The following is a 26099-nucleotide window of genomic DNA, read 5'->3' as shown; positions in this document are numbered from 1 at the left end:
GCTTCTGGGATAGCTGCGCAGCCTGCATTCGCTCCGTAAGATGCACACACACATTTCCCCTTACTTTTTAGGAGGGGAAAAGTGAGTCTTATAGAGCAAAAAATACGGTATCTTCTATTTCGGCTTTCCAATGCTGGCCTTTTCGCGGAGAGAGGGGAAGCCGACCTTCTCCCAAGCCTCGCCACACTGATGGCCCACGTGCCAAGCAAGTGGCGACATGCGCCTCCCCCTTTCGAAACATCACAAACTAAGGGAAAGTTGCACAAAGGCGGCTCCTTGTATCAGGATGGGACGGTGTCGGCAGTGGCTGCTTGAAATCCGCCCGGAATACCAAACGGTTTATCAGAGTTCACAGAATCACAGAGAGGAATCCCATCTCGAGAATCCCTGGCAGACGGCCGTCCAACCGCTACTTAAAAACCTCCAAGGAAGGAGAGCGCCGCCAACTTAAAACAGCTCTTACCATCACAAAGTTCTTCCTAAGCTTGAGTTGGAATCTCATTCCTTAAAAGTCCAGTGCGATCTCGGTCAAATTCAATATGGCACAGCAGATTTCAATGTCCTACCTACCTGTTTGTTACAGCTTCCCTTTTGGGATAACCAGCTAAGCGGGTTCCAAAGAGGTGTTTCTGTACTTAGACACCAGAAATAACACACTGTGCTCCACCGAAAGCCAACCCATCAGCTGTACCCAAGCCATTCCAACCGCAGACCCGGACAGAGACCCTGTTCCCGGCCACAAACAGAAGAACCACTGTAAAAGACACTACAAGCATTTCAGCACCAAGTTATTTCTCGGCTGGGTGGCTGGCCTAAACCGAAACCTCGTTAAAGACCGGTTGCTGAGGATCAACAGCGGGACAGAGAGGCCAACTGGAACCTTGCTCATCTCTGTGGGAAAAAGGGATGACGAACTAGACTGTCCATCGGTCTGATCCGGCTGCCGGTATCAGCCACAAATGGCCGCTGGTCTTTATCAGCTTGTGATATTGGCTTGGAGTGGCAAAAGGACGTGGTCTGGTTGGCCGCTGGGAGAATGGATGCTGGACCAGATCTAGCCAGGCCAGGATTTGTGGCAGACAAATCACATGGTGTGTGTTGACATAGCCAGGCTACTATGTGATGGCTGCCATCGTCGCAGAGCCAACATGGTGTGCAAATCGCCCTTGTATACAAGATTGTGTGGGATAAGGAGAGTGGAAGGCTCTCCTGAAGGCTGAAGTTTAGACAAAGAGAGCTCTGCTAAGCTACAGTTTAATGCCTTCCTCTGATGTGGCCACATGGAGGAGTTCAGAAACCTCTGTCTCGGTTTGCAACCGTAACGGTTTAGCATTACCTCCGAAGCCCGGCAAACGTTTAGCGCTACATCCAAACATGGCGACTGTCACAGAGGCAGGCACGACGCAGGCTGGTCCCCGAGGAGAAGGGCAAGACCAGAAAACTTGGCTTTATCATGGAAGAAAAGACTCTTAATGGCTACTAACCACAATGGCTATGTTTGAGCTCCGCAGTCGGAGGCCTCTGAATATTAGTTGTTGGGAATCACAGGTGAATGCTGGGCTCTGATTCTGCTTGTGAGCTCCGTCTGGGTAGCGAACCGACCACAGTGAAAACAGAGCGCTGGACTGGTCAGGCTACTGACCTGATCCAGCACCAAAGAACAGGGAACAGGGCAACAGCTGAGTGGTAGAGAAACATGTATAATCAGGTTCAGTCCCAGTTAAGAATGGATTTGGGTGGAAGAGGCAGGGAGAAGCTTCAGCTACTGCCAGTCAGAGTGGACATTTCTAGGCTAGGGAAGCCTGTGGATGTATGGCAGCTTCAGTTACATGGAAGGCACAACCTACAATTATTATTATTAATTGAATTTACATACCACCCAATACCCGGAGGCGGTTCATGGAATAAAATCAAAATATGCAACCACAAAATACATAATCAAAATAAAACCAACAACCCAATACCCACCCATCCACACAAACCCCCCCCCACACATTTTAAAAGGGCGTACAATGTCAGACCCTGGTGTGAGATATACAAGCTCCAACAGACCAGGCAAGAGTCGCCACAGAAACGCCGTCACTCCACAGCAGATTGTTATCGGCCAAAAATCATTTCCCACAAAGTATTAAATCGGGCTAAGCACATAATAAACTGAGTAACAATAATTTATTTCTGCATTTTATTAAAAAGTAACCCCAAAACAAAAACAAAAAAGGGAGGGGGAATTCAGGAACTAAGTTTTATCCACAAGGAGGTTGACAGAAAAGACGGGTGCATTCAAAATTTTGTTTCTTGGGCAAAAAAAGGAAGCTAAGAATTAACAGATCCTGAGGAGCACACAAAGACAGCGGGCAGTGCAATTCTATCCACGTTTAGTCAGAAGTAAGCCCTGCTGAATTCAGGGAGGCTTACTCCGAAGTAAGCAGGATTGGGACTGCAGCCTGGGAAACTGGGGGGCGGGGGGGGGGGCTGGCAGTTTGCATGTGACCTGAGCAAATAGCCTAAGCTGGAAAAACACACAAAAAAGATCCAGCGTATGGAAATGGCGCGATTCTTTCTCTGCCAGGGGAATCGAGTTGCTCTCACTGTGGGAGCCCCTGAGATCCATCTGCGTTTGCGGTTCAGAGAAGGGCCTCGATCCGGCTGATGGAAGCTTGGACTGAGTCGCACCGGAAGCAGCTGTCTCTTTGGCTGGTCCAGTTCCTGCAAGGCAACTCATTCAGCTGATAACGCACTTTAGAAGGGGACTTCGGTCAACAGGCCTCACCTTAGTTGGGGCTCACTTTTTTCTGGCTGGATGCCTGCCTACCTGGCCCCGGGATGGGGCGAAGAAGACCCGCTTGCAGGCCTTGCGGCAGCCATTGACCATGACTTAAATAAATTCATGATAGCCAGGGTGACTGTGCTGTGTCTGCACCGTTCTGAAACCCAGTGGCTGGAAGATGGAAAGGGGGCCTTGGGTTCAAATCCTGCTTGCTGGTTCCCCATGATGGGCATCTGGTTGGCCACGGTGAGAAGGGGATGATGGAGTTAGATGGCCCATTGGCCTGATCCTGCAGGCTCTCTCTTCTGCTCTGTGGTGGCAGAGACGCTTCTTTGAGTCTGCGTCTTCCATTGAAATGGATGGGCCAGCCCGAGATTATGAAAGGAATATGTTGTCCCAAAATTGGAAATCACAAGAAGTCCCTACCGTTGCGGAGTAGCAGACAAAAATGATGAACTACGCGGAATTAGCCAAACTGACCGGCAGGATTTGGGATGAGGACGATCAGAGATTCCAGGAAAGGTGGAGTAAATATATTGTGTACTTAAAGGATAACTGTAAAAGTTTAAAAACACTGGCAGAACTGAAGTAACTCCTACAATGTATAAGACAGATACAAGGTTAAAAATTAAAATACGCGATTGGAGAAAATAAGGGATACCCGCTGAAGGGAAGGAGGGAAGTCGCAAGCTCGGCAGAGCTGATATATGTGATTTAATGTATTGTAAAAAGACCTAACAGAAGCAGAAGACATCAAGAAGAGGTGCCAAGAATACACAGAGGAATTATACCAGAAAGATATGGATGTCTCATACACCCCAGGTAGTGTGGTTGCTGACCTTGAGCCAGACATCCTGGAGAGTGAAGTCAAATGGGCCTTAGAAAGCACTGCAAATAACAAGGCCAGTGGAAGTGATGATATTCCAGCTGAACTATTTAAAATTTTAAAATATGATGCTGTTAAGGTGCTACACTCAATATGCCAGCAAATTTGGAAAACTCAGCAGTGGCCAGAGGATTGGAGAAGATCAGTCTACAGTAGTGATGTATGGAAGTGAGAGCTGGACCATAAAGAAGGCTGATCGCCAAAGAATGGATGCTTTTGAATTATGGTGCTGGAGGAGACTCTTGAGAGTCCCATGGACTGCAAGAAGAACAAACCTCTCCATTCTGAAGGAAATCAGCCCTGAGTGCTCACTGGAAGGACAGATCCTGAAGCTGAGGCTCCAAGACTTTGGCCACCTCAGGAGAAGAGAAGACTCCCTGGAAAAGACCCTGATGTTGGGAAAGATGGAGGGCACAAGGAGAAGGGGATGACAGAGGACGAGATGGTTGGACAGTGTTCTCGAAGCTACCAGCATGAGTTTGACCAAACTGCGGGAGGCAGTGGGAGACAGGAGTGCCTGGCGTGCTCTGGTCCAGGGGGTCATGAAGAGTCAGACACAACTAAACGACTAAACAGCAAAAATGACCGTGCAAATAAAATAATAAAAATGTATTTTTTAAAAAAATAAATGGATGGGCCAGCCTGTCCGCAAGAGCCACAGGTGCACATCAAGAGCGCATGAGAAGGTCCAGATCAGCCAAGTGGAAGTTCAGGAGACAAGGAAATGTAGGGCAAGTTTGCCAGTGGTTAGCATGGGGTGCTTTGAAGCATGCTCCTGTTGTGGGCAGGAAATGTCAAATCTCAGTAGCATCTCCCTTTCTTTCCTCGCCTCTTCCCCCTCATCCTGGCTGGGACACATCCCTGCCACTGCTATGGCAGCACCGTGGCAGAACACCTGCACTGAGTGCAGAATGCCCTGGGTCTAATTCTTGCCCTTCCCAGGAAGGGCTGGCAAAAGCCCCTCTCTGCAATCTGGGAGGCTCTGCTGTCTGCCAGTCTGGAAAAGATGGCGCTGGTCTGATTCGGGAGAAGGCAGATTCCCTCCGACGGAAGTGATAAAGCGTCATCTACCATGGAACGTAAAACCGTTGTCGGCTTGGGGATGCAGCAAAAGAGGGGGAAACAAGAGCCCAGATTCTTACGCGCCATGGAAGAAAGTTGATGCAACAGGCGCTGAGTTTCGCCATGTTTGCCCAGACAGGCCAACATCGAAAAAAACACCCCCTCCTCAAGCCAACGCTTATTGCCAAAAAATTCTGTCCAATCCCAATCGCTGAAAAGAACAAGTAGTGCAGAGTGCCAAAAAATAAATCAAAATAAATCTCAACAGGAAGCACGTTTGTGAACATGGAATTTACTTCTGGTAGGAAATCTCAGCATTTCCTGGTCATCTTCCAACCAGGTTCTCCCCTTCTCCAAAGCACTCCCTGCCGCTCCAAATATGCGGAAAGGCAGGGTTTGGGATATAATAATACACATCTTGGGAGAAAAGCAATGACAAACCTAGACAGCATCTTAAAAAGCAGAGACATCACCTTGCTGACAAAGGTCCGTATAGTTAAAGCTATGGTTTTCCCAGTAGTGATGTATGGAAGTGAGAGCTGGACCATAAAGAAGGCTGATCGCCAAAGAATGGATGCTTTTGAATTGTGGTGCTGGAGGAGACTCTTGAGAGTCCCATGGACTGCAAGAAGATCAAACCTCTCCATTCTGAAGGAAATCAGCCCTGAGAGCTCACTGGAAGGACAGATCCTGAAGCTGAGGCTCCAGTCCATTGGCCACCTCATGAGAAGAGAAGACTCCCTGGAAAAGACCCTGATGTTGGGAAAGATGGAGGGCACAAGGAGAAGGGGACGACAGAGGACAAGATGGCTGGACAGCATGAGTTTGACCAAACTGTGGGAGGCAGTGGAAGACAGGAGTGCCTGGCGTGCTCTGGTCCAGGGGGTCACGAAGAGGCGGACCCGACTAAACCACTAAACAACAACAATACACATCAGGAAGGAAGTGAAAGATACAAAGAATAACATGGATTGTTCTAGAGGAAGCTGCTCTTCACTGACTCTGGCTGTACATCTAGAGCACATGGCTTTCTCCAGAGTATCCTGGGAACTGGAGTTCACCCTTGGCAAACCAGCGCCTTTAACAAGCTACAGTTCCCAGGACCCTTTGGGCTGGGGAGCTTTAAATGTATACACACCTCCACCTGGAAGAAAGGAACAGCACACCTCAACGCTAATGTTATACGGTTTCAAAGTAAAGCTCTGGCTCCAAATTCAAACAGAAGACTATGGAAGGAAGGAAGGAACTGGAAGCCAAAAAATTAAGATCTACCCCAGTGTTATCCCAGTTGTTTCACAAAACCATAGAGTTGGGCGATATTGGAAGACCAGATCCCCCCAGGTTTGAGATTTACGGCATGTAATGCCTTGAAAGAAAACATTATGAAAATGATATATAGGTGGTACATGACTCCAGTCAAGCTTGCAAAGATATACCATGTGTTTGATAATAAATGTTGGAAGTGTAAAGAAGCTGAAGGAACATTCTTTCACCTCTGGTGGACTTGCCCTAGGGTGAAGGTTTTCTGGGAAATGATTTATAATGAACTGAAAAAGGTATTTAAGTATACCTTCCTTAAGAAACCAGAGGCCTTTCTCTTAGGCATTGTTGATCAGAGCGTGCAAAAGAAGGATCGAATCTTTTTTATGTATGCTACAACAGCAGCAAGGATACTCATCGCTAAAAGCTGGAAAACTCAAGAATTACCCACACTGGAAGAATGGCAGATGCAACTGATAGACTATATGGAATTGGCGGAGATGACTGGCAGAATCCGAGACCTGGGAGAAGAACTGGTGGAGGAAGACTGGAAGAAATTTAAGGACTATCTACAAAAATATTGTAAATTGTATGAATGTTAAGAAAGATGTAAGATTAGCAAAAACATGGCTTCAACAAACTAGCTATAAAGAATATAAATTTAAATTTAATTGGAAGACGAAAAGATAAATTTTGGATAAGTAACATTTTATGATTAGGTTTCAATAAGAGTATGTTGAATCCCAAAATTTGAGATATTAATATTGGAAAATTATACTATATGAATTAAACCAAGTTAATAATTTGCTGGTAAAATTTATGAATTTAGAAAGCAGGAACAAGGGTTGTGAGGAAGTCCAAAGATGAATATGAAATGTGGATATTGGAAAAGATTGTGTTATTATCTATGTATTTTATTGTTAAACTAAAATTTAATAAATATTATAAAAAATAAAAAAAAAAGATATTGGAAGACCAGATCCAGACCCTTCTGCTGGGAGTAAAGGCTTTATCTTCCCACCAAAGGCTATCTTCCCGCCAAACCCACAACAGAGGGAGTTTGCACATGGCCAAAAGGATTTACGGGTCAAATCACTGTGACAAATTCCTCCTCATAATTTTGTGTGTGTGTGTGCATGAGTTGGCTAAGTCGATCTGCGACTACTTTCCAAAAACCTCAATGCTTCCCACAATGGTTAAAATGCCTAATAAAGGTGAGCATATAGCAGCTGTGACCAACCTAGTGGCCCTCCAGATGTTTTCAACTTCAACACCCATCAATCCCAGCTTTGTGATGCTGAGGCTCATGGGAGTGGCAGTTCCAAACGCCTGGAACTTGGCGAAGGCTGGGCTGGTGGGTTAGGCACCTGGCAGTGCATCTAGAAAACTCTCATTGGACCGTAAAGGCAACTTGGGAAGAAAAGAGAAGGAAGAAGAGAGTTTGGGTGCTCGGAGTGAGAGAGGATGGAACTGAACTGACTGCTCTGACAATACTGATGGAAACTTCAACCATTCCTCATCAGGCACAAAGAGCAACTGAGCGGCTGCATCTCATATTTCCATTGAGATACAATATCCGAAAAGGGTGGCAATGGCAGCCTATTGCTACCAGACGACTCAGAGTGATGCCAGGACTTTCGTTGCCTCGATACACACAGCGACTCCTCCTAGATCTGTACAAACCTGCTCTCTGCACATTTATTGCTGAGTCCACACACGCTCCCACAATCAGGGTCCAAGCCCTGGGACCAGGTTCCTTTCCTTCCGTAACCCAGTGCACCGTTCTCCTTTCAGCCTCGGGAGCAAAACCTTCTGAAAATATCAGTTCCGGAACGGCTGCCATTTTGAATTCGTTCTGACAACGCAGCAGCCGCCAACATTTGAATCGATAGCAAAAGGCCGTCACTGCAACAAGTGGGCCAGAGCCACAAACTCACACGAGATCTCAGCGTTTATTTCGAAAACTGGAGGCGGTGGCGGAGGTGAAATTGCAAATCCGTCCACGGGAAAAAGGGGCGGCTGTTTGAGCCAATGGCCCTGACTGTACTTGGGAAAGTGAGCTGTTCCTTCAGTCTAATTTCTCCCCTTTTTTTATTTCCTAAAGTTGACTGCTGGAACAAATTCGGAACCGGAATAACATCAAGGACAACATTATCAGTGCGGAGAAGGCATTGACCATTAAATGGTCCTCTCAAATCCAGACACTTTGCTTGCCAGCTCCATCTGTGATTGTACGACAGGTCAAAATCCCAACGAAGCAGCTCTAGATTCCTGGTTCACTCGCTCGGATGGGTGAATCCAAAACTCTCCTTCATTGGAAGGGACCCCGAAGGTCATCGAGACCAACCCCCTTGAAATGCAGGAACGACAGGTGGTTATCCAACCTCTGCTTAAAACCCTGCAATGAAGGAGAGTCCACTACTTTACGAGGGAGTCCACTCCACTGCTGAACAGCTCTTACCGTCAGAAAGTTCTTCCCGGTGTTTAGTCGGAATCCCCTGTATTTTAACTTGAATCCATTGGTTCGGGTCCTACTACCCTCTGCAGCAGCGGACAGGAATCTGGGGGCAGTGCTGGGTCATTCTCTCAGACAGGAAATCCCAAATCTCCCCACCTCTTCACTCCCCAGCACTGAGAGGGTCCCAACTTCTGCCCAACAGGGAGAGAATCTCTCTCTCCAGGCGCCAGTCTAATCTCACAACATCCCTGAGTCGAAGTCCAAGGCCCCTTGAAAGCTGGCCTACTAGGACAAGGCAGTGCCGGGCAGAAGACAAGCAGTTGCTTACGTTTCAGTGGAGGGAGGAAAACAAAGAAACGAGATGTGTTTTGGTCAGTAAAATCTACCAGAGAAAAACAAGGCTGACACGTCACCAGAAAAACCGAGAATTGGGGGGAAAGGGGTGCAAGAAGTCAATGGGCTGAAGATTTGCACCCAAGAGGTGCTGAGTGACATGGGCCACGATCCCACCAGGAACGACTCCCGGGTAAATTCCGCTGACGTGATCGGGAAGCGGTAAAAGGCAGCGGCGATGAGTGAAATCAGATACTCAGCACAGAGGCCTTCACCACGCTGGTGCTTGCCAGAGATTTCGGACGACAACTCTCCCATCGAGCTCCCGTGGCAGCGCTGATGGGAACCGTAGTCCCAAACATCTGGAAGGGACCAGCGTGGCAAAAGTACAGGAGCATCTCCAGAGCAACAGGTGAGGCTCCTTGTCCACTGAGATGCCCTGGACTGATGATTCCCCAAGATGGGATGGTTTAACACAAGCTTTTACATATATATATATTCAGTTTAGGCTAATCCAATGTTATATATATATATATATATATATATTTAAAAAAGGGAAATTATCAAATACAAATATATCAATTTATTTACGAAATAAAGTAAGAAACCCAAAGTGCTACACTGGATCCAAGATGAACAAAAAACGAAGGAAACACACCTCCATTTGTTTCTTTAGAAGTCGGTTCTTTTCCTACGTAGTCAGAGCGTTCTGACCCAACCAAAGGCATATCCCTGGGCAGCCTGCCGCTCCTGAACCTGACCTCACGGCGACTCCAACCAAAGAGCGCAAAAGGAAGTAGAAACTAACCCGCGTCGTACTAGGTGGTCAACGGCAACTGGACCCCAGCTGCTGAATACCTGGCTCAAAGCTAAATCCATTCTCCGGTTTACTTATGGCTTCCAATGATTATTTCACCTGCCCCCTGATTCACGTTTCTAGCTCCTGAGAAACAGCAGGACGAAGAGAAAAGACACCCCAAAAAATCTGCAACCGGTTTTATTTCGGGTCAATTGTGCGATACTGCGGGGAAGAGGCTACGGAAGAGGCACACTCTCTGATGGGCTAACTGTGGCGCTCATAAGACTCGCCATCTGCGTTTCCGAAAGGCTTTAGGGGGAACCAGCTAAAAGGCGATGGTCAAGCTTTCCTTGAGAGCGCTGCATTTTCTTGCGGGGAGGTGGGGTGCAGAGTAAGTGGTCGTAAGACTTTGGAGCCATTTCCCAAACTTCTGAGAGCTGGGGCCGAGTTTGGAAATGTAAGACCCATTTCGCCGCAAAGCGTTCACATTTAGAGACGGCTACCCAACCTCGCGGAAGTCCAGTCCCTGCCCACTCTGCCGGAGTCACTGTTCCAGCCCTGCACCCTCTGTGTGTGGGTCTTTTACTAGATCTCTGTGGCAGCTCCGTTCGCAGCCCATTGCACAGACACCGAAGACCCAACCACCACCACCCCACCACCTCCACCAAGAGAGACTTCCTTCTAAGACACCCAATGATACGACGTTCTCTCTGGAAGACGACATGCCCGTGGCTGCCACACAGAGACACAGCGGGCACCCTTTTCTGCGGACGGAAGCTTACAAGAGACCCTCGGCTTCTTTCAAGGTCGGCTGGCATCTCACACATCCCAGTTTGCAAGAAAAGAAGGCCGAGTCGAATAGCAGAGGGACATCGCTGTTTCCCCACCTCCCTATCCCCTGCAAAATCCCGCCACGCACCGGCCGCCAGCCCCGAAGCCACGCAAACTCCCGTTCCATGGAATCGTAGAACTGCAGAGTTGAAAGGGGACCCCCAGCGGCCATCTAGCCCAACCCCAGCGATGCAGCAACAACAGCTTCCCCCAGACTTGGGACGGGGAAAGCATCCACGGGGGACGTTGGGAGGGGAGAATGCAAAGCCGCGCTGTCTTTTTCCTAAATCCAGATTTAAGCTGGAATCGAGGGCCGGCGCCGATGCCAGGAGGAACACTCGTGGAATGCTAGAGAGAGCGCAGCAGCAGCAACAACAACAACAGCAACAGAGGTTTTTCGCCTAGCTGTGAGACGGGGGTTGCATGGGGAGGGAGGTCAGTCGGTTTGGTTGCTTATTGGACCGGGAAAGATAATACTGAGTTTATACGCGGAATCGGAGGGCGTTGTGCCCTCTTCACAGGACAACGAGACCCTAAACGGCTAACTTGACATACAAGAGACTGCAAAGAGTTATACTGTTAAGAAGAACACATTTTGGAGACCGGGGGTGGGGGCTTGGGGGGCACGGGGTGGGGGGCTTGGGGGGGTCGGAAAAGGCTGCTAAGGTGCTACGGCTAAAAACTAAGTTTACTTTCTCGTTTCGGAGCCCCTCCCCCTCCGTCGCGTCATCAGTCGTCGTCCAGGGCCTCTGTTTTGATCTCGCTGGTTCCTTGCCGGGCCAACGCCAGGATGGTGTGGTTCACGGCCGCCATCTCCACGGCTAGTGAGATAGGGTCTTGGTGGTCGCTATGACTAGTGCTGTCATCCTGGGGAGGCGGAGGGGAAGGGAGGGAGGGAGGAAAGAGAGGGAGGGAGGGGAGGAGAAGGGGAGGAAAGCCCCATTAGCAAGCAAACCATCACTCGACAGGAGTTCAGAATAAAGTCTTTATGATGCAACAGTCTAAGGGGAGCAAATGACTCTAATCATCTAGTGAGTCTTATTTCCAAAGATGGCAGGACATGCTGGTCAGGCACTGGTGGGAGGGAGAAGAGGCATACAGAGATAACCACGTTTTCAGGGTTTTATTATTATTACATCTGAAGGCAGCCCTGTTCAGGGAAGTTTTAAATGTGTGGCATTTTAATGTATTTTTGATCTTTGTTGGAAGCAGACTAGAGTGGCTGGGAAAGCCCAGACAGATGGGCAGGGTACAAATAATAAATTATTAAATTATTATTATTATTATTTCTGAGAAGAAGGTTCCTTTGTTCCCTTGCGCTACGTGCCCCTGGAGGGTCCCTTCCGAATCAAAGACAGAAAGGAAAGAGACTAGGTGGACCTGCCACTCTTTCGAGTCGTGCGGGGAATTATGGAGAGGCATGAAAACCACAACACACCTGAAAGGGAAGTTTTGGGAAAGCTGGGCTCTCTCCTTCCCGTCTCTCCCCACCCAAATTCCGCAATCTTAAATTCCGCGAGCGGAAACCTGAAAATCTGCAAGCGGCACGGCAGTATGAAAATCAGAGCAAAGGGGCACATGTCCCCTGTTTACGCAGCCAGGCTCTCTCCTTCCCGTCTCTCCCCACCCAAATTCCGCAATCTTAAATTCCGCAATCTTAAATTCCGCGAGCGGAAACCTGAAAATCTGCAAGCGGCACGGCAGTATGAAAATCAGAGCAAAGGGGCACATGTCCCCTGTTTACGCAGCCAGGCTCTCTCCTTCCCGTCTCTCCCCACCCAAATTCCGCAATCTTAAATTCCGCAATCTTAAATTCCGCGAGCGGAAACCTGAAAATCTGCAAGCGGCACGGCAGTATGAAAATCAGAGCAAAGGGGCACACATCCCCTGTTTACGCAGCCAGAGATTAGGAATGTCTCTACAGGTTTGCCATGGGATTTGGGCGCTATTTATCAGTTTAGCAAGGCCAAGCTCACGGGCAACCAGAGGCACCATCCTAGCTAGTGATGACTGCTGGGCCCAAATGCTTGACTCTTCAGGGCTCTTGGCGAGGCTCTTAGAAAAAAAAGCGATTCCGCAAGACCTCTGAATTTGTACAATCTAAGGCCCCGTCCATAATCTCAGTGGTAGAGACTGGTGCGCTTATCTGCACAAGCACACATACATTTCACATCTGGCCAAATATTTCAGTTTTTTTAATTAGAAAAAAGGCAAGGATGGAAGGAAGGAAGGAAGAAGTGTGCAAACAAGGCATTTTTAGAACTCTGCAGAGAGTGGAGGCTGTGCATTCCTGGAAGTGATCTAACACTTTTCTTTTTTAATTTCAGCCGCAGAAGACGGATATAGAAGCTTGTTTGTGGAAAGGGTGTTGACGTGCATATGAATAAAATACATGCTTATGTGTTTGTCTCTCCCCCCCCCCCTCTCTCTGCAGGAATGTTTTGCCTTCTCTTTCAGTGTCCCAAGGATAGATGTTTTATCCATGTGTTGCTCAGAGCTCAAGACACACCTCAACACTGGCATCTGAGTACACTCGCAAATCAAAATAAAACATTACGCTTCAACCTGCTCTCAGGAAGAAAACGGGAGGGGGGCAGATAATACGGGAAGAAATGTATTTTGGGGGGGGGATAGTGACATTGAGCACCTCTGAAAAATTAGTATTTCTGCAGCTTTGGGGCAAAATACAAGTCAAGGTAGCATTAAGATTTGTAATGCTTGTAACTGAATCAAGAGAGAAGGGGGGGATGTTATTTCCTGATTAATTTGGATCATAAACCCAACCCAGCAGACAAGTTCAGTGGGAGGTAGGAACGCATGAGCTGTGTTTTTATTGTATATATTCAAGGATCAAGTCCTCACTGGGGCCAGGAAGCTCCCTGTATGACTGAGGCAAGTCCTCAGCTCTTAGCCTAATTTAACTCGAATGCCTTGATGTGAGGGGGGAGAAAACTTAAATAATGCTACACACTGTGTGCTTAGTTCTTTGGACACAGCAGATAATAAATAATAATAATAAAAATAATAATAATAAAATTTTATTTATACCCCGCCCTTCCTGGTTCAAAAACCGGGCTCAGGGCAGCTAGCAACAAATTTAAAACACTTAATTGTAAATTAAGTGGGGGGAAAGGGTAGGACAAGACAAAATTTAAACCAATCCATGGGGAGCGCCAGTTTCTTTCCTCTATGAAGCTATCTCTGCAAGTCTCCCTGCTCTAAATGCTTCTGGCACTGCCTCTGCACTTTCTGATTCATGCCAGTTCTGTGTTTCTTTGTGTACATGGTACTGTTCTTGGGGGACAGAAGACAGGTAGGTGTAGGGGACTCCCTGGTCCTGAATGGGGCAACTGTGCCCCTGAAGGACCAGGTGCGTAGCCTGGGAGTCATTCTGGACTCACAGCTGTCCATGGAGGCGCAGGTCCATTCTGTGTCCAGGGCGGCTGTCTACCAGCTCCACCTGGTACGCAGGCTGAGACCCTACCTGCCCGCAGACTGTCTCGCCAGAGTGGTGTATGCTCTGGTTATCTCCCGCTTGGACTACTGCAATGAGCTCTACGTGGGACTACCTTTGAAGATGACCCGGAAACTACAACTAATCCAGAATGCGGCAGCTAGACTGGTGGCTGGGAGCGGCCGCCGAGACCACATAACACCAGTCCTGAGAGATCTGCATTGGCTCCCAGTACGTTTCCGAGCACATTTCAAATTGTTAGTGCTGACCTTGAAAGCCCTAAACAGCCACAGCCCAGTATACCTGAAGGAGCGTCTCCACCCCCATCGTCCAGCCTGGACACTGAACTCTAGCGCTGAGGGCCTTCTGGCGGTTCCCTCCCTGTGAGAAGTGAGGTTACAGGGAATCGGGCAGAGGGCCTTCTCGGTGGTGGCGCCTGCCCTGTGGAATGCCCTCCCAACAGATGTCAAGGAAATAAACAACTATCTGACTTTTAGAAGAGATCTGAAGGCAGCCTTCTTTAGGGAAGTTTTAAATGTTTGATGTTTTATGGGTTTTTAAAAATTATTATTAATATTCTGTTGGAGGCCGCCCAGAGTGGCTGGGAAAACCCAGCCAGATGGGCAGGGTATTATTATTATTATTATTATTATTATTATTATTATTATTATTAATAATAATAATAATAATTTTGCCCAAGCTGCGCTCCAGCTGCTATGAACTACAATTCCCATAAGCCCCAGACACCACAACAGAGAGGATTCTGTGGCCAATGGGAGTTATGGGAGTTCAGCTAGGCTGGCTGGGGCTGATGGGAATTGTAGTCCAAGGTGTGCAGTCTGGAGTGTGCCAGGCTAGGAAAGCTGATCTGAAGACAATCATATCCATGGGTTTATTTAATAAAACACAAAAATAACCTTAACAAAGAGGAGACGAAGCAGCTTTTGCTTTTTTTAAGGAAGTAATTTGTGGGGGTTTTTTTCACAACTGAGAAAGCAGTGAATGCACATAGGTGCTGGAACATGCACGTGCTGTGAGATTAAAATGTTCTGGCCTTTAACGTCCCTTTAACTAAGCATGGCAAGATTCAATGCACTGTATTGGGTTCTTTTTATCTGCACAAAGACATTCTTTTCACCAAAAAAAATACAGACGAAAAATTGAAATCGTCGCCTTCATATTTGTAAAGAGCCTCAGTGGAAACCTGAAGCACTACCTAGTTATTCTTTCATTTCTGTGTCATTCCTCTTTCCCAAGCAGCAGCCCAGGGCAGCGCACAACTAAATCAAAACACCAGTTAAAAAATGATCCACAATGACAATAAGAAAACTAAAAACATAGCTGGAAAGTGGGACATGCATGGGATCATTTTGCTACTTTTTGATTGCCCTTCATACAAGATCTCCAGATGAGTTGGGGCGTGGAAAATCTGAACAGAATGTCGGGTATAACACACCCAAGAAAGCATTTTTTAACTACAGAGAAAGCTTCTTTCTTCAAGGAAAAAGAAGGTGCAAAGGTTCAGATTTTCACCTCCCTCAGCAAAGAAAGAAAGAATTTAGAAGAAAAACTATTCCCCCCATCCAGCAGTATATTCTTTTGAATTACTTCTTAAAACTTTTGAGTAACTTTTTCAACTAAAAGTGACCATGGTGAAATATGGCGCCTTCATTATATGCCTTTACGCGCCAGTCAAGAACGTTCGTCTGCAACCAGGCATTGGGCTGAATAATACCCTATTCCGTTTTTAAATGTTTCTAGGGCTGGGGAACGGTATTTGTTCTTGTTTTTGCTTTGTTCTTGTTTTTATTACGCATTTTGTGTTTTTCCACCTTGTATTTTTATGTTGTGAACCACCCTGAGATCTATGGGGGAATGGCAGTATAGAAATTTAATATCATCAAATATGATATTAAATCAAATATGATATGAGAACCTCCATCCTGGTGCCTCCGGTGGGATTCTCCTAAAAAGGCGCCCGGAAGCCTTAAGTTAAAGGACCCCCATAGCAGAAAGCTTTCACTGCCTGGGTAGCTCAGTTGGTTCCAGCATGGTGCTGATAATGTCAAGGTTGCCGGTTTGACCCCGTCTGGGACAGCTGCAAATTCCTGGCTTGCAGGGGGTTAGGCAAGATGATTTTCAAGTTTCCTTTCCGACCCTACAATTGGTGGCCAGTTTATACAGCGGTGGGAAGGGGGCTACTGGGCAACCTGAAAATATGACCATTGGCTTGCCTAGTTCAGGTGCGGACGCTCAGTCGTCCCCTATGCAATAGTTTGCCTTGACGATCTTTCCTGGTAACAACAAGGGAAAGAGACAAAGCGACTGATGGTGCAAAGGAAATCAAAAGGTCCGCCTCCTTTATTTTTCTTCTTGCTCACCCTTAGGAAGCTGCCTTAATACATGTGGAGGACTCCCTGGTCCTGAATGGGGTAACTGTGCCCCTGAAGGACCAGGTGCGCAGCCTGGGAGTCATTTTGGACTCACAGCTGTCCATGGAGGCACAGGTCAAATCTGTATCCAGGGCAGCTGTTTACCAGCTCCATCTGGTACCCAGGATGAGACCCTCCCTGCCTGCAGACTGTCTCGCCAGAGTGGTGCTCTGGTTATCTCCCGCTTGGACTACTGCAATGTGCTCTATGTGGGGCCACCTTTGAAGGTGACTCGGAAACTACAACTAATCCAGAATGCGGCAGCTAGACTGGTGACTAGGAGTGGCTGCCAATACCATATAATACTGGTCCTGAAAGACCTATATTGGCTCCCAGTACGTTTCCGAGCACAATTCAAAGTGTTGGTGTTGACCTTGAAAGCCCTAAACGGCCTTGGCCCAGTAAACCTGAAGGAGCGTCTCCAGCCCCATCATTCAGCCCAGACACTGAGGTCCAACTCCAAGGGCCTTCTGGCGGTTCCCTCCCTGCAAGAAGCGAGGTTACAGGGAACCAGGCAGAGGGCCTTCTCAGTAGTGGCCCCCGCCCTGTGGAACACCTTCCCACCAGATGTCAAAGAGAAAAACAACTACCAGACTTTCGGAAGACATCCGAAGGCAGCCCTGTTTAGGGAAGCTTTTAATGTTTAATAGACTATTGCATTTTAATATTTTGTTGGAAGCTGCCCAGAGTGGCTGGGGAAACCCAGCCAGATTGGCGGGGTATAAATATATTATTATTATTATTATTATTATTATTATTATTATTATTATTATTATTGCAAAGCCCTGGGCAGCTCGCAGTAAGCTCAGTGAGGAATTATCAACTTAAATAAGTGTGCGGCGAAGCAATCTGCTGGCCTCTTCACCAAAGCTGAGCACAGTTCCAAATGCTCACAGCCACAGTCACAGACTGAAGGCCCAGGGTCACTGAATCATGAAGTTATAGTTTTACAGACCACCTAATCCCACAGCTGGAGAAAAGCCTTGCATAAAAGTGGACCCCACAAAAAGCTCCACCAGGACAGACTCCCGATGCTCTGTATTTGCCTGGTGAGAGAAGTAGTGCATCGCGAGAGCCTCGTGCGCTGAGAATCCCGAAGTCTTTCCTCAGCACAGGGCAGAGGAAGACGGAAGGGGTTGCAATTATGCATGGGGGCGAAGGAGCAGCTGACTCCTGGCCCCTCTACACTTTTGGGAATGTGTGCGGAGAAGGGCGACCGAGACCAACCATGGGTGCGGACACCAAGCCTGATGAGGAGTGGCGGAAGGCATTGGGGATATTAAACCCGGAGGAGAGTGAGAGGAGAAATGATGGGAATCTTCAAAGATCCGAAGGCCCATGGAAGAGGGAACAAGCTGGTTTCCCCCTGCTCCAGAGGGGAGGACTCGAACCAATGGCTTCAAGAAAGGAGATTCCGACAAAACATTAGGAAGAACTTTCTGTCGGTAAGAGCTGATTGACAGTGCAATGGTCTCCCTCGGGAGACTGTGGACTCTCCATCCTTGGAGGTTTTTAAGCAGAGGTTGGTTGGCCAACTGTCAGGGATGCTTTGGTTGAGATTCCTGCATTTTAAGGGGGTTGGAGTAGATGGCCCTTGGGTCCCTTCCATCTCTACAATTCTATGATTCTTTAGCCATGGACTGAATAGCCTTTGGTCACCCCACAGAACATCATGAGAAGGTGGACTGGAAGGGGTTCCCTTATTGCGCATCGAGCTTTCATACTACTAAGTCGCGATCAATGCATTCATTCCTGGGGGAGAGGAGCATGCATGTATCTCTTTGCATTCCTTGCACTGGGAGGGGAAAAGGGGAGGGAGAAACAACTTTGTATATTTTTGTGCTATAAGCAGGGCTGTGTGTTCCACACCTAATGTGCCATTCAAAAGCCTAGGCGCTCAGAAACGCACCTTGAGAATTATGCAAATACGTGTGCCTTGACCTGGATTGCATCCTGACGGATTTTGTTCCCAGGTTTTGTGCCGTCAGAGGAATTTGTAATTTGTTGGCAAGGAGCAGAGGGGGGGGGGAGGGAGGCGAAGGAGAGGCCAGGACTATGCAGCCAATGGAATTAGAGGGAAGGGGGATGGCTGCCTGGTTGATGGAAAACAAGAGAGCAGCCGTCACTCTGTCAAATCAAACGGGTGGCGCCTGTCCTTCCCTCCATGGGCTGTTCGGAGAAAAAACAACAACCCAAAACACGACCATGCGCACAACCCTCTGGTTTCTGAAACTTTACTGAATGCTGTTTCCAGGCTTCTCCCTCCCACTGACTAGGAACGACGAGCACTGGCAATATTTGTTGCCTTTTCCCACTTTTTTTTTTTATAAATAAATAAAAAATATAACAATAACACAAGGATGGATTTCGTAGGATACACACAGCTCTGGTTACAAGGGCACACGGGAGCAAACAAGACCACAGGGTTACGATGCGTGGCAGTGCAGAATTTGGGAGTCTCAAATCATGCCCTTGTATTTTATTTTATTTTTGCAAACGGAGCGTTAACTTGCTTGTTTTGAGCAGATCCTCCTGTCTTCTTCTAACTTCTCTGCTTCTCTGCCTCCCTCTGAACATCGGCCCTCCTCCTCCCCATTGCGCACTTGCCAAGTGTCCTGTTGTGTGACAATAAATCCATGTGGGTGAAGGCTGGTCCGGTGAGAGGGCTTTCCCCGCCTTTCCCCCGTTGCGCGACAGAGCACGAAAAAGCTGGGAGGGTTAATCCAGGAAGCGGAGGAGAGAGGCCAGGACCACCCCCCCCCACCGCCACCTTCCCACCCCCACCCCAAATGAGGATCAGCGGCCACCGGTGGGAGAGACGCTCCGCTGGGGGTTGGGGGCCACCTGGCTCGCCTCAGATACTTACCTGCTCCGAATAGTCATTCCCGTCTATGTCATCACTGTTGGAGTGGCCTCCGGGACTTTGAACATCTATGCCATGACTCTCCAGGATTGCTGCTTCTTCGAAAAAAGCAAATGGATCCCTAAATTATCTGCTGCAAGGGTTACCGGCAAGGATGAAGATGAAGAATGGGGACCCCCACACACACACACACAAACAGGGCACGTTGTTTCTTGTAAGAACCACAAATAAGACAACCAGAGCTGTGTGTATCCCACGCTAAAAAAATAAATAAATAAGGAGTTAAAAGTTCCTGCAACCGAGACGACCCAGATTCGTCAAAACAAGAAACTGGGCAAGCTTGCCTGGTTTGCAGGTTTGTCATGCACATCTGCATAGTGTTTTATTCTGCATTTTTAAATTTTATTTCGCTATTGCGCAAAATTACTACTGGTAATCTTATGCAGTCACTTCTCCGACTCCTGAGATTTCGGCAGGCGCTATCTTTTCAGTCATAAGGGCTAGCGACTTGCCTTTCAAACAAGAGCAGCAGTTCTCAGGAAGCCAAATAATGTGTCCAGTTTCACACTTTTTTGTGGAAGTGCAATGCACACAACACAAACAATCGCTACCTAACAGGCTTCGAACCTAAAAGGCCCTTTCGTCAAGAAGGGTGGAAAACTAGGCTTGATTGGTAAAAAGCAACATTAATACATTCCCTCTCTCCCTCCCTCTCTTTCCTTATGCTTGCGAATGTTCCCGGATTTATTTATTACTACTGTGGCTTGATGGTTCTTACAACACAAGCACACCATGTGAGGGGTCCCATTTTCATCTTCATTTCAATACAGTCATATCTCTGGTTGAAGCAGCTTTGGGTTGAGCAATTTCGGGTTGCGCTCCGCGGTGACCCGGAAATAACGGAGCGCATTACTTCCGGGTTTCGCCGCATGAGCAGACGCTCAAAATGACGTCACACGCATGCGCGGAAGCGGCGAATCACGACCCGCGCACACGCAGACGCGGGTTGCGTTCGCTTCAGGATGCGAACGGGGCTCCGGAATGGATCCCGTTCGCATCCAGAGGTGCCACTGTACGGCGCAAGCCCCTCGCAATGCGTGTTTTTAGGCTGTTCAGGAAGGGCAGGCTAATGTGGTTGAAGAACACCAATTTTCCCAAAAACGCAGAAGCAGTTCTGAGCTGGGGTCTTTGCTCAGATAATGGGCACCTTGCCATCTTAAAAAAACAAAACAGAACAAAATAGGAGGCCCAAACGTATCTGCCTTTTCTAACAGAGGTGGCTCTCCAACTCTGGGTGCCCCCCCCCGCCCCAGAAAAGGAAGACTTCTATGTGGTTTTCTATTTACCGTATTTTTCGTCCCATAGGACGCACCTAGTTTTTTTTTGGGGGGGGGATTTTTTCCTTTATTTCCCCCCCAAAACCAAGTCGGGGAAACCGAACCAGGTCGAGGAACAGCGGGGTGGTGGCACTGTGCCTCCCTGCTGTCCCCCGAGCTTGTGGGGCTGGCCGATGCCTGCCCGGCACACGGGGCGCTCTGCTTCAGTGCGCCCTGCCCGCCGGGCGGCAGGCTGCTACCCGCAGCGTGGGGAGCCCTGCGGGGAACTCCTGCAGGGCTCCCCACGCTGCGGATGTCTGCCCGGCGCGAGGGGCACTCTTCTTCAGGGCAGATTTCCCCTTCATTTTTGGAGGGGAAAAAGTGCGTCCTATAGGGCGAAAAATACGGTACTTCCTTCCTTAGGTGAAAGCTTGTATAGCCCGGTAGCAGATCATCTGGTCTTACAAGGCAGCTCCTTCCTTTCCTTCCTCCCTCCCTCCTCCGCCATGAAGAGGACCAAAAGTCCAGAGAGATTTCTACATCTGGGGGGGGGGGGGCTACTGAGACCATGCACTGCAGGGGGTTGGATGCTGCAGCAGCACCGAGGGCCGGGGTTGGACTGGATGTCCTCTGGGGTTCCCTCAAACCCTTTATGACCGAGCCAAGGCACCAGGATATATTCACCGAGGAAAAGCTTGCGTTACAGAAGGGAAACTTTGCATGGCAAGGACTATTCTATGGAATTCATTCATTCTGGAGCAATCTCAAGCAAATGCAAACTGATTTCTGGAATTAGCTGCACAAACACAGTTGGTACAGCCCTCGTTCACTGGCTTACCGTGAACGCATGAGCCAATGTGAATGAGCTCTCCAAAGCGGAGGTTGCGGCTGCTTCACGCCTCTTCCCTGAGCACTTTGCCTCTGTGCCACATGAAACCATGGTTTGGAGAAGAGCTAAACTATGAACCCGGCTCTGGGCAGCACATTAAGGCAAACCTGAGCTCGGTGAAGTGTGTCAGCAAAACCACCTGCACATTTGTTCTGTCACGCTAAACCATGGTTTGGCTTAGAGTTGCTGAGCCAGCGTGCATTTTATACGAACGGCCATTGTGCTTAAGAGCTTCTCTTTTGAGCACGTCGTTTTAAAAACGGATGGTGCGAGATAAAATTCTGGTGGCAGTGAAGGGTGCGTAAAATACCCGGAATGCCAACTGAATGGTGTGGAGGGGCATTTAAAGGCATTTATCTTGATCCTGCAGAGGGATTAAGTGGAGCAATATCGCAATATCACAGCCAAAAATGGCCGCAGGCTCCAAAACAGCCTACCTGCAGAGACCGTTTTCCCACAGTCACCTGCCTGATCCTTGGGAAAACTAGAAAGCTCTTCACCGCTTAGGTCCAAGCTACCTGGAGGGCTGTATTCCCTCATACAAACCTTCCTGGGCTCTGAAATCATTATGGGATTCCCTTCTCTCTTCTCTCAGTCCCGCCACCAACTCTGGCTTGCTTGTTATGGGTGAGGGAGAGGGCCTTATCGGTGCTCCCAAAGGACTTTGGAACTTCCTGCCTAGAGAAGTTAGGCAGGTGAAGACCTTCCAACCTGAACAGGCTTTTGAAAACTAACTGCTTTTAATGAAAAATGGGTTGCTTTTATTGTAATTATCTGTATATTCATTTGCGTTTCAATATTTATATTTTTACTAAAAGCATTCAGTGAGGGAGTAGTGTGAAAGAAAAGCGAAATGTTGAAACAATAGAGTATATGGGTATATAACTAATACCATTATTCCAATAAAATTATTCACATTATACCTTTCACAAATGGATTCCAAATATCATTATATTTATCCATACGCAACCTGCGCCTACTCTGTATGTTTTAATATATATTTATATGTAGTTTATATACAGAGTTTATATAAAGATAATATAATATATATATTTATATCGTTTATATACAGTTTATATGGTTTTAATTCTATCAACCTTTAATTGTTTTTTTTTAATGATTTTCCCCATACGTTTTTAATCATTCTTATTTTATTTGTAAGCTACCTTGAGTCCCTGTTAGGGGAAAAAGTGGGAAATAAACAAATATTTGGACTCAGAGGCCTGCCAGGCATCGCGAGTGAACCAACAGCTCACTGTTTCACATACCTAAGTTCAAGTTCAAGGTATAATTATATATCTGTACATAAAGCCATTAGAAAATGGGATCAGCGTACCTATGAGATCACCTTCCCCCACATATATCCACTTGACCACATAAAATTGGTGGAACTGACATTGCTACAAGTGGCACAAAAATGCCCGTTCTGCATTTGTCAGGGACTTGATTGTTTAGTGTGGCAGCGCCTACACTTCGGAACTACCTGCCACTTGAGATCAGGCCGGCAAGGCCTTCACAGAGCTCTTTTCGGCCCCTGCTAAAAACGTTCTTGTTTAGACAACCCTGCCCAGGTATCTAGAATGCTGGTGCGAGTTCTAAGCTGCTTTTAAGTCTGCTGTTATTAGATGAACTCTTTGAAAGTTGTCAGTTATTTCTGTTCGTTTTTGTTATTGTTTTCTTGTTTTGCCTTTTTTTGCAAGCCGCTTAGAGGGCTTTTTTAAAAAAAATAATAATCCACAGTTGTATAAGTTTTAATGAACTTAATAATAATAAATACCTAACGCTCCCTCACTCCTCCGGGTTGCAGGTGACGGAATCTCGCCTCCCACTACGGATGTTTTCAAAGGAGGAAGAGCATGGTGAGGTTTTCCTGGAGCACATAATTTGAAAGCTCTCAAGCCTTTAGGTCTCCAAACACCAACCGCTTTGGAGACATCTGAACCTATACAACATCTCCATGGGGCAGGGGGAGTGGGGCAAGCGATCTGTTTTGACCAAGCCCCCTAGATTCCACATTCAAAATGTCCTCATGACCCTTCCACGTTCCCCTTAAAGAAAGCCAAATCAAATCCCATTTCTAAACGGCCTGGACACTGAGGTCCAGCGCCGAGGGCCTTCTGGCGGTTCCCTCACTGCGAGAAGCCAAGTTACAGGGAACCAGGCAGAGGGCCTTCTTGGTAGTGGCACCCGCCCTGTGGAATGCCCTCCCATCAGATGGCAAAGAGAACAACAACTACCAGACTTTTAGAAGACATCTGAAGGCAGCCCTGTTCAGGGAAGCTTTTAATGTTGGATGCGTTACTGTATTTTAATATTTTCTTGGAAGCCGCCCAGTGGTTGGGGAAGCCCAGCCAGATGGGCGGGGTATAAATAATAAATTATTATTATTATTATTATTATTATTATTATTATTACTCGTGGGCAGCTGCTTAAGGCGCTTGTGATACATTACCAATGTTAGCTCTCCTCTTGATTTCCTTCCTTCGGTTGGCAAACCAGTTGTACACTTTGAGAGAAGTGACTCGCTCCAAGTCGGACAGTTTCTTCCCTGCATTAAAAAACACACACACACCCAAAACAAGCTGCGTCAACGTATATTTCGCACAGGGTACCGAGGATTTTGGGGAGGGGGTTAACCACACGCAGACACACAAACCCCTCTTTCCCTACCTGGTTTCTGAATCACCGCATTACAGGCATTTGCGATTTCTTCCCTCTTGGCCTCATCCGGATATTGATTCTCATTGAAGTAGCTGCGGAAAAAAGGAAAGGGCCGTTTGCTTTTAGGATGCCCACAACCCCTTCTCCCACAATCCTCAAAACAAAACACAGGCTTCTGAGAAACTTTTGTTGTGGGAGGGGGAAAGAAATCGCCACCTTGAGCTTGCCAGATATCGATTCACTCCTGAAGCTATCCCTGCTAACGCGACTTTTTCTGTCCTTTCTCTCTCCCCCGCCTAATACTTTTTATTAATTTTTTCCAAATATCTTAAACACAATACAGCTTAACAATATTATTCTCCTTTCAATATATATCTTATCCGAATTAACTTCCCTCCACCCCTTTTCTGGCTTCTCTACATTGCTCTTACTTAAGCGTGATTACTACATATACATTCTATAAATGTCTATAATTCCTTAATATTTTTTGTATTATACTTTGGACATACATATCTTATTATATTACAGCAATACAACTTGTGGTCTAACCAAATGTTTACAATAAACGTTATGAGTTTTATTTCAGGCCTGTGAGTGTCTTTATTTATGTACAGTTTTCTCTAAGTATACCATAAATTTGGACCATTCTTTTTGGAATTTCTCATCGTCCTGCTGTCGGATACTTCCAGTTAGCCTTGCTATTTCCGCATACTCCAATACTTTCTGTTGCCGTTCTTCTCTGCCCTTTCTCTAAATCCATGTGAAGCTTTTCTCCACAAACTTGACTTTTCACTCCCCTCGCAGAAACTGTACTGTTTCTCAGCGTTCTATTGGTGCCACCAAGACGTCCCACCCAGCAAGACATCACACCGATTCCATGAACTGCAGGAAGGGAGGGAGGGAGAGGGAGGGACACTCAGGCCACAGGTGGGTGGCAGGTAAGGTAAAGGTAAAGGGACCCCTAACCATTAGGTCCAGTCGTGGCCGACTCTGGGGTTGTGGTGCTCATCTCGCTCTATAGGCCGAGGGAGCCGGCGTACAGCTTCCAGGTCATGTGGCCAGCATGACTAAGCCGCTTCTGGTGAACCAGAGCAGCGCACAGAAACGCTGTTTATCTTCCCGCCGGAGCAGTACCTATTTATCTATTTGCACTTTGACGTGCTTTCGAACTGCTAGGTTGGCAGGAGCAGGGACCGAGCAACGGGAGCTCACCCCGTTGTGGGGATTCGAACTGCCGACCTTCTGATCGGCAAGTCCTAGGCTCTGTGGTTTAACCCACAGCACCACCTGCGTCCCTGGGTAGCAGGTAAGAGCTCCCAAATTCCAATCCTTTTTTCCATGGCCACTTGTTGTTGCTGTTGTTTAGTCGTTTAGTCGTGTCCAACTCTTCGTGACCCCATGGACCAGAGCACGCCAGGCACTCCTGTCTTCCACTGCCTCCCGCAGTTTGGTCAAACTCATGCTGGTATCTTCAAGAACACTGTCCCACCATCTCGTCCTCTGTCGTCCCCTTCTCCTTGTGCCCTCCATCTTCCCCAACATCAGGGTCTTTTCCAGGGAGTCTTCTCTTCTCACGAGGTGGCCAAAGTCTTGGAGCCTCAGCTTCAGGATCTGTCCTTCCAGTGAGCACTCAGGGCTGATTTCCTTCAGAATGGAGAGGTTTGATCTTCTTGCAGCCCATGGGACTCTCAAGAGTCTCCTCCAGCACCAGAATTCAAAAGCATCCATTCTTCGGTGATCAACCTTCTTGATGGTCCAGCTCTCACTTCCATACATCACGACTGGGAAAACCATAGCTTTTACTATATGGCCGCTAGGAAGCGCTAAGTTTGGAGCACAAGTAAGGGGACGCGTAGGAAAGGAAGGAGGAAGCAACTGATCACAAAGGCTCAGGGATAAGAAGAAGAGTTTGGATTTGATATCCCGGCTTTCACTCCCTTTAAGGGGTCTCAAAGCGGCTAACATTCTCCTTTCCCTCCCTCCCCTACAACAAACACTCTGTGAGGTGAGTGGGGCTGAGAGACTTCAGAGAAGTGTGACTGGCCCAAGGTCACCCAGCATCTGCATGTGGAGGAGCGGGGAAGCGAA

General features: G+C 47.6%; 1 protein-coding gene and 1 long non-coding RNA gene across 7 annotated transcripts in view; both read right to left on the bottom strand.

Moving 5' to 3' along the window:
• Positions 1–6044, bottom strand: part of LOC307211971 — a 202371-nt gene extending 196327 nt beyond the window's left edge. Inside the window, exons 1-2 of the long non-coding RNA XR_013836663.1 lie at positions 4240–6044; positions 107–3501 (exon numbers count right to left, since the gene is read on the bottom strand). This is a non-coding gene — a long non-coding RNA (uncharacterized lncRNA). The remainder of the gene's footprint in view (positions 1–106; positions 3502–4239) is intronic.
• A 2039-nt stretch (positions 6045–8083) lies between these two features.
• Positions 8084–26099, bottom strand: part of HMBOX1 (homeobox containing 1) — a 135022-nt gene continuing 117006 nt past the window's right edge. Inside the window, exons 7-11 of one of the 6 annotated variants that reach the window (XM_079968839.1) lie at positions 24021–24103; positions 23803–23898; positions 19149–19243; positions 18796–18897; positions 8084–11263 (exon numbers count right to left, since the gene is read on the bottom strand). In XM_079968839.1, the coding sequence (XP_079824965.1) occupies positions 11126–11263; positions 18796–18897; positions 19149–19243; positions 23803–23898; positions 24021–24103 (514 nt within the window). In that variant the 3' untranslated portion in view covers positions 8084–11125. The remainder of the gene's footprint in view (positions 11264–18795; positions 18898–19148; positions 19244–23802; positions 23899–24020; positions 24104–26099) is intronic. The other 5 variants (XM_079968840.1, XM_079968841.1, XM_079968842.1 and 2 more) reach the window with 5 other exon arrangements.

This window comes from Podarcis cretensis (genome assembly GCF_951804945.1).
Source record: "Podarcis cretensis genome assembly, chromosome: 3".
NCBI classification, from domain to species: domain Eukaryota; kingdom Metazoa; phylum Chordata; class Lepidosauria; order Squamata; family Lacertidae; genus Podarcis; species Podarcis cretensis.
The sequence above is the reverse complement of the archived record's forward strand: the minus strand, read 5'-3'. Positions and strand labels throughout refer to the sequence as shown.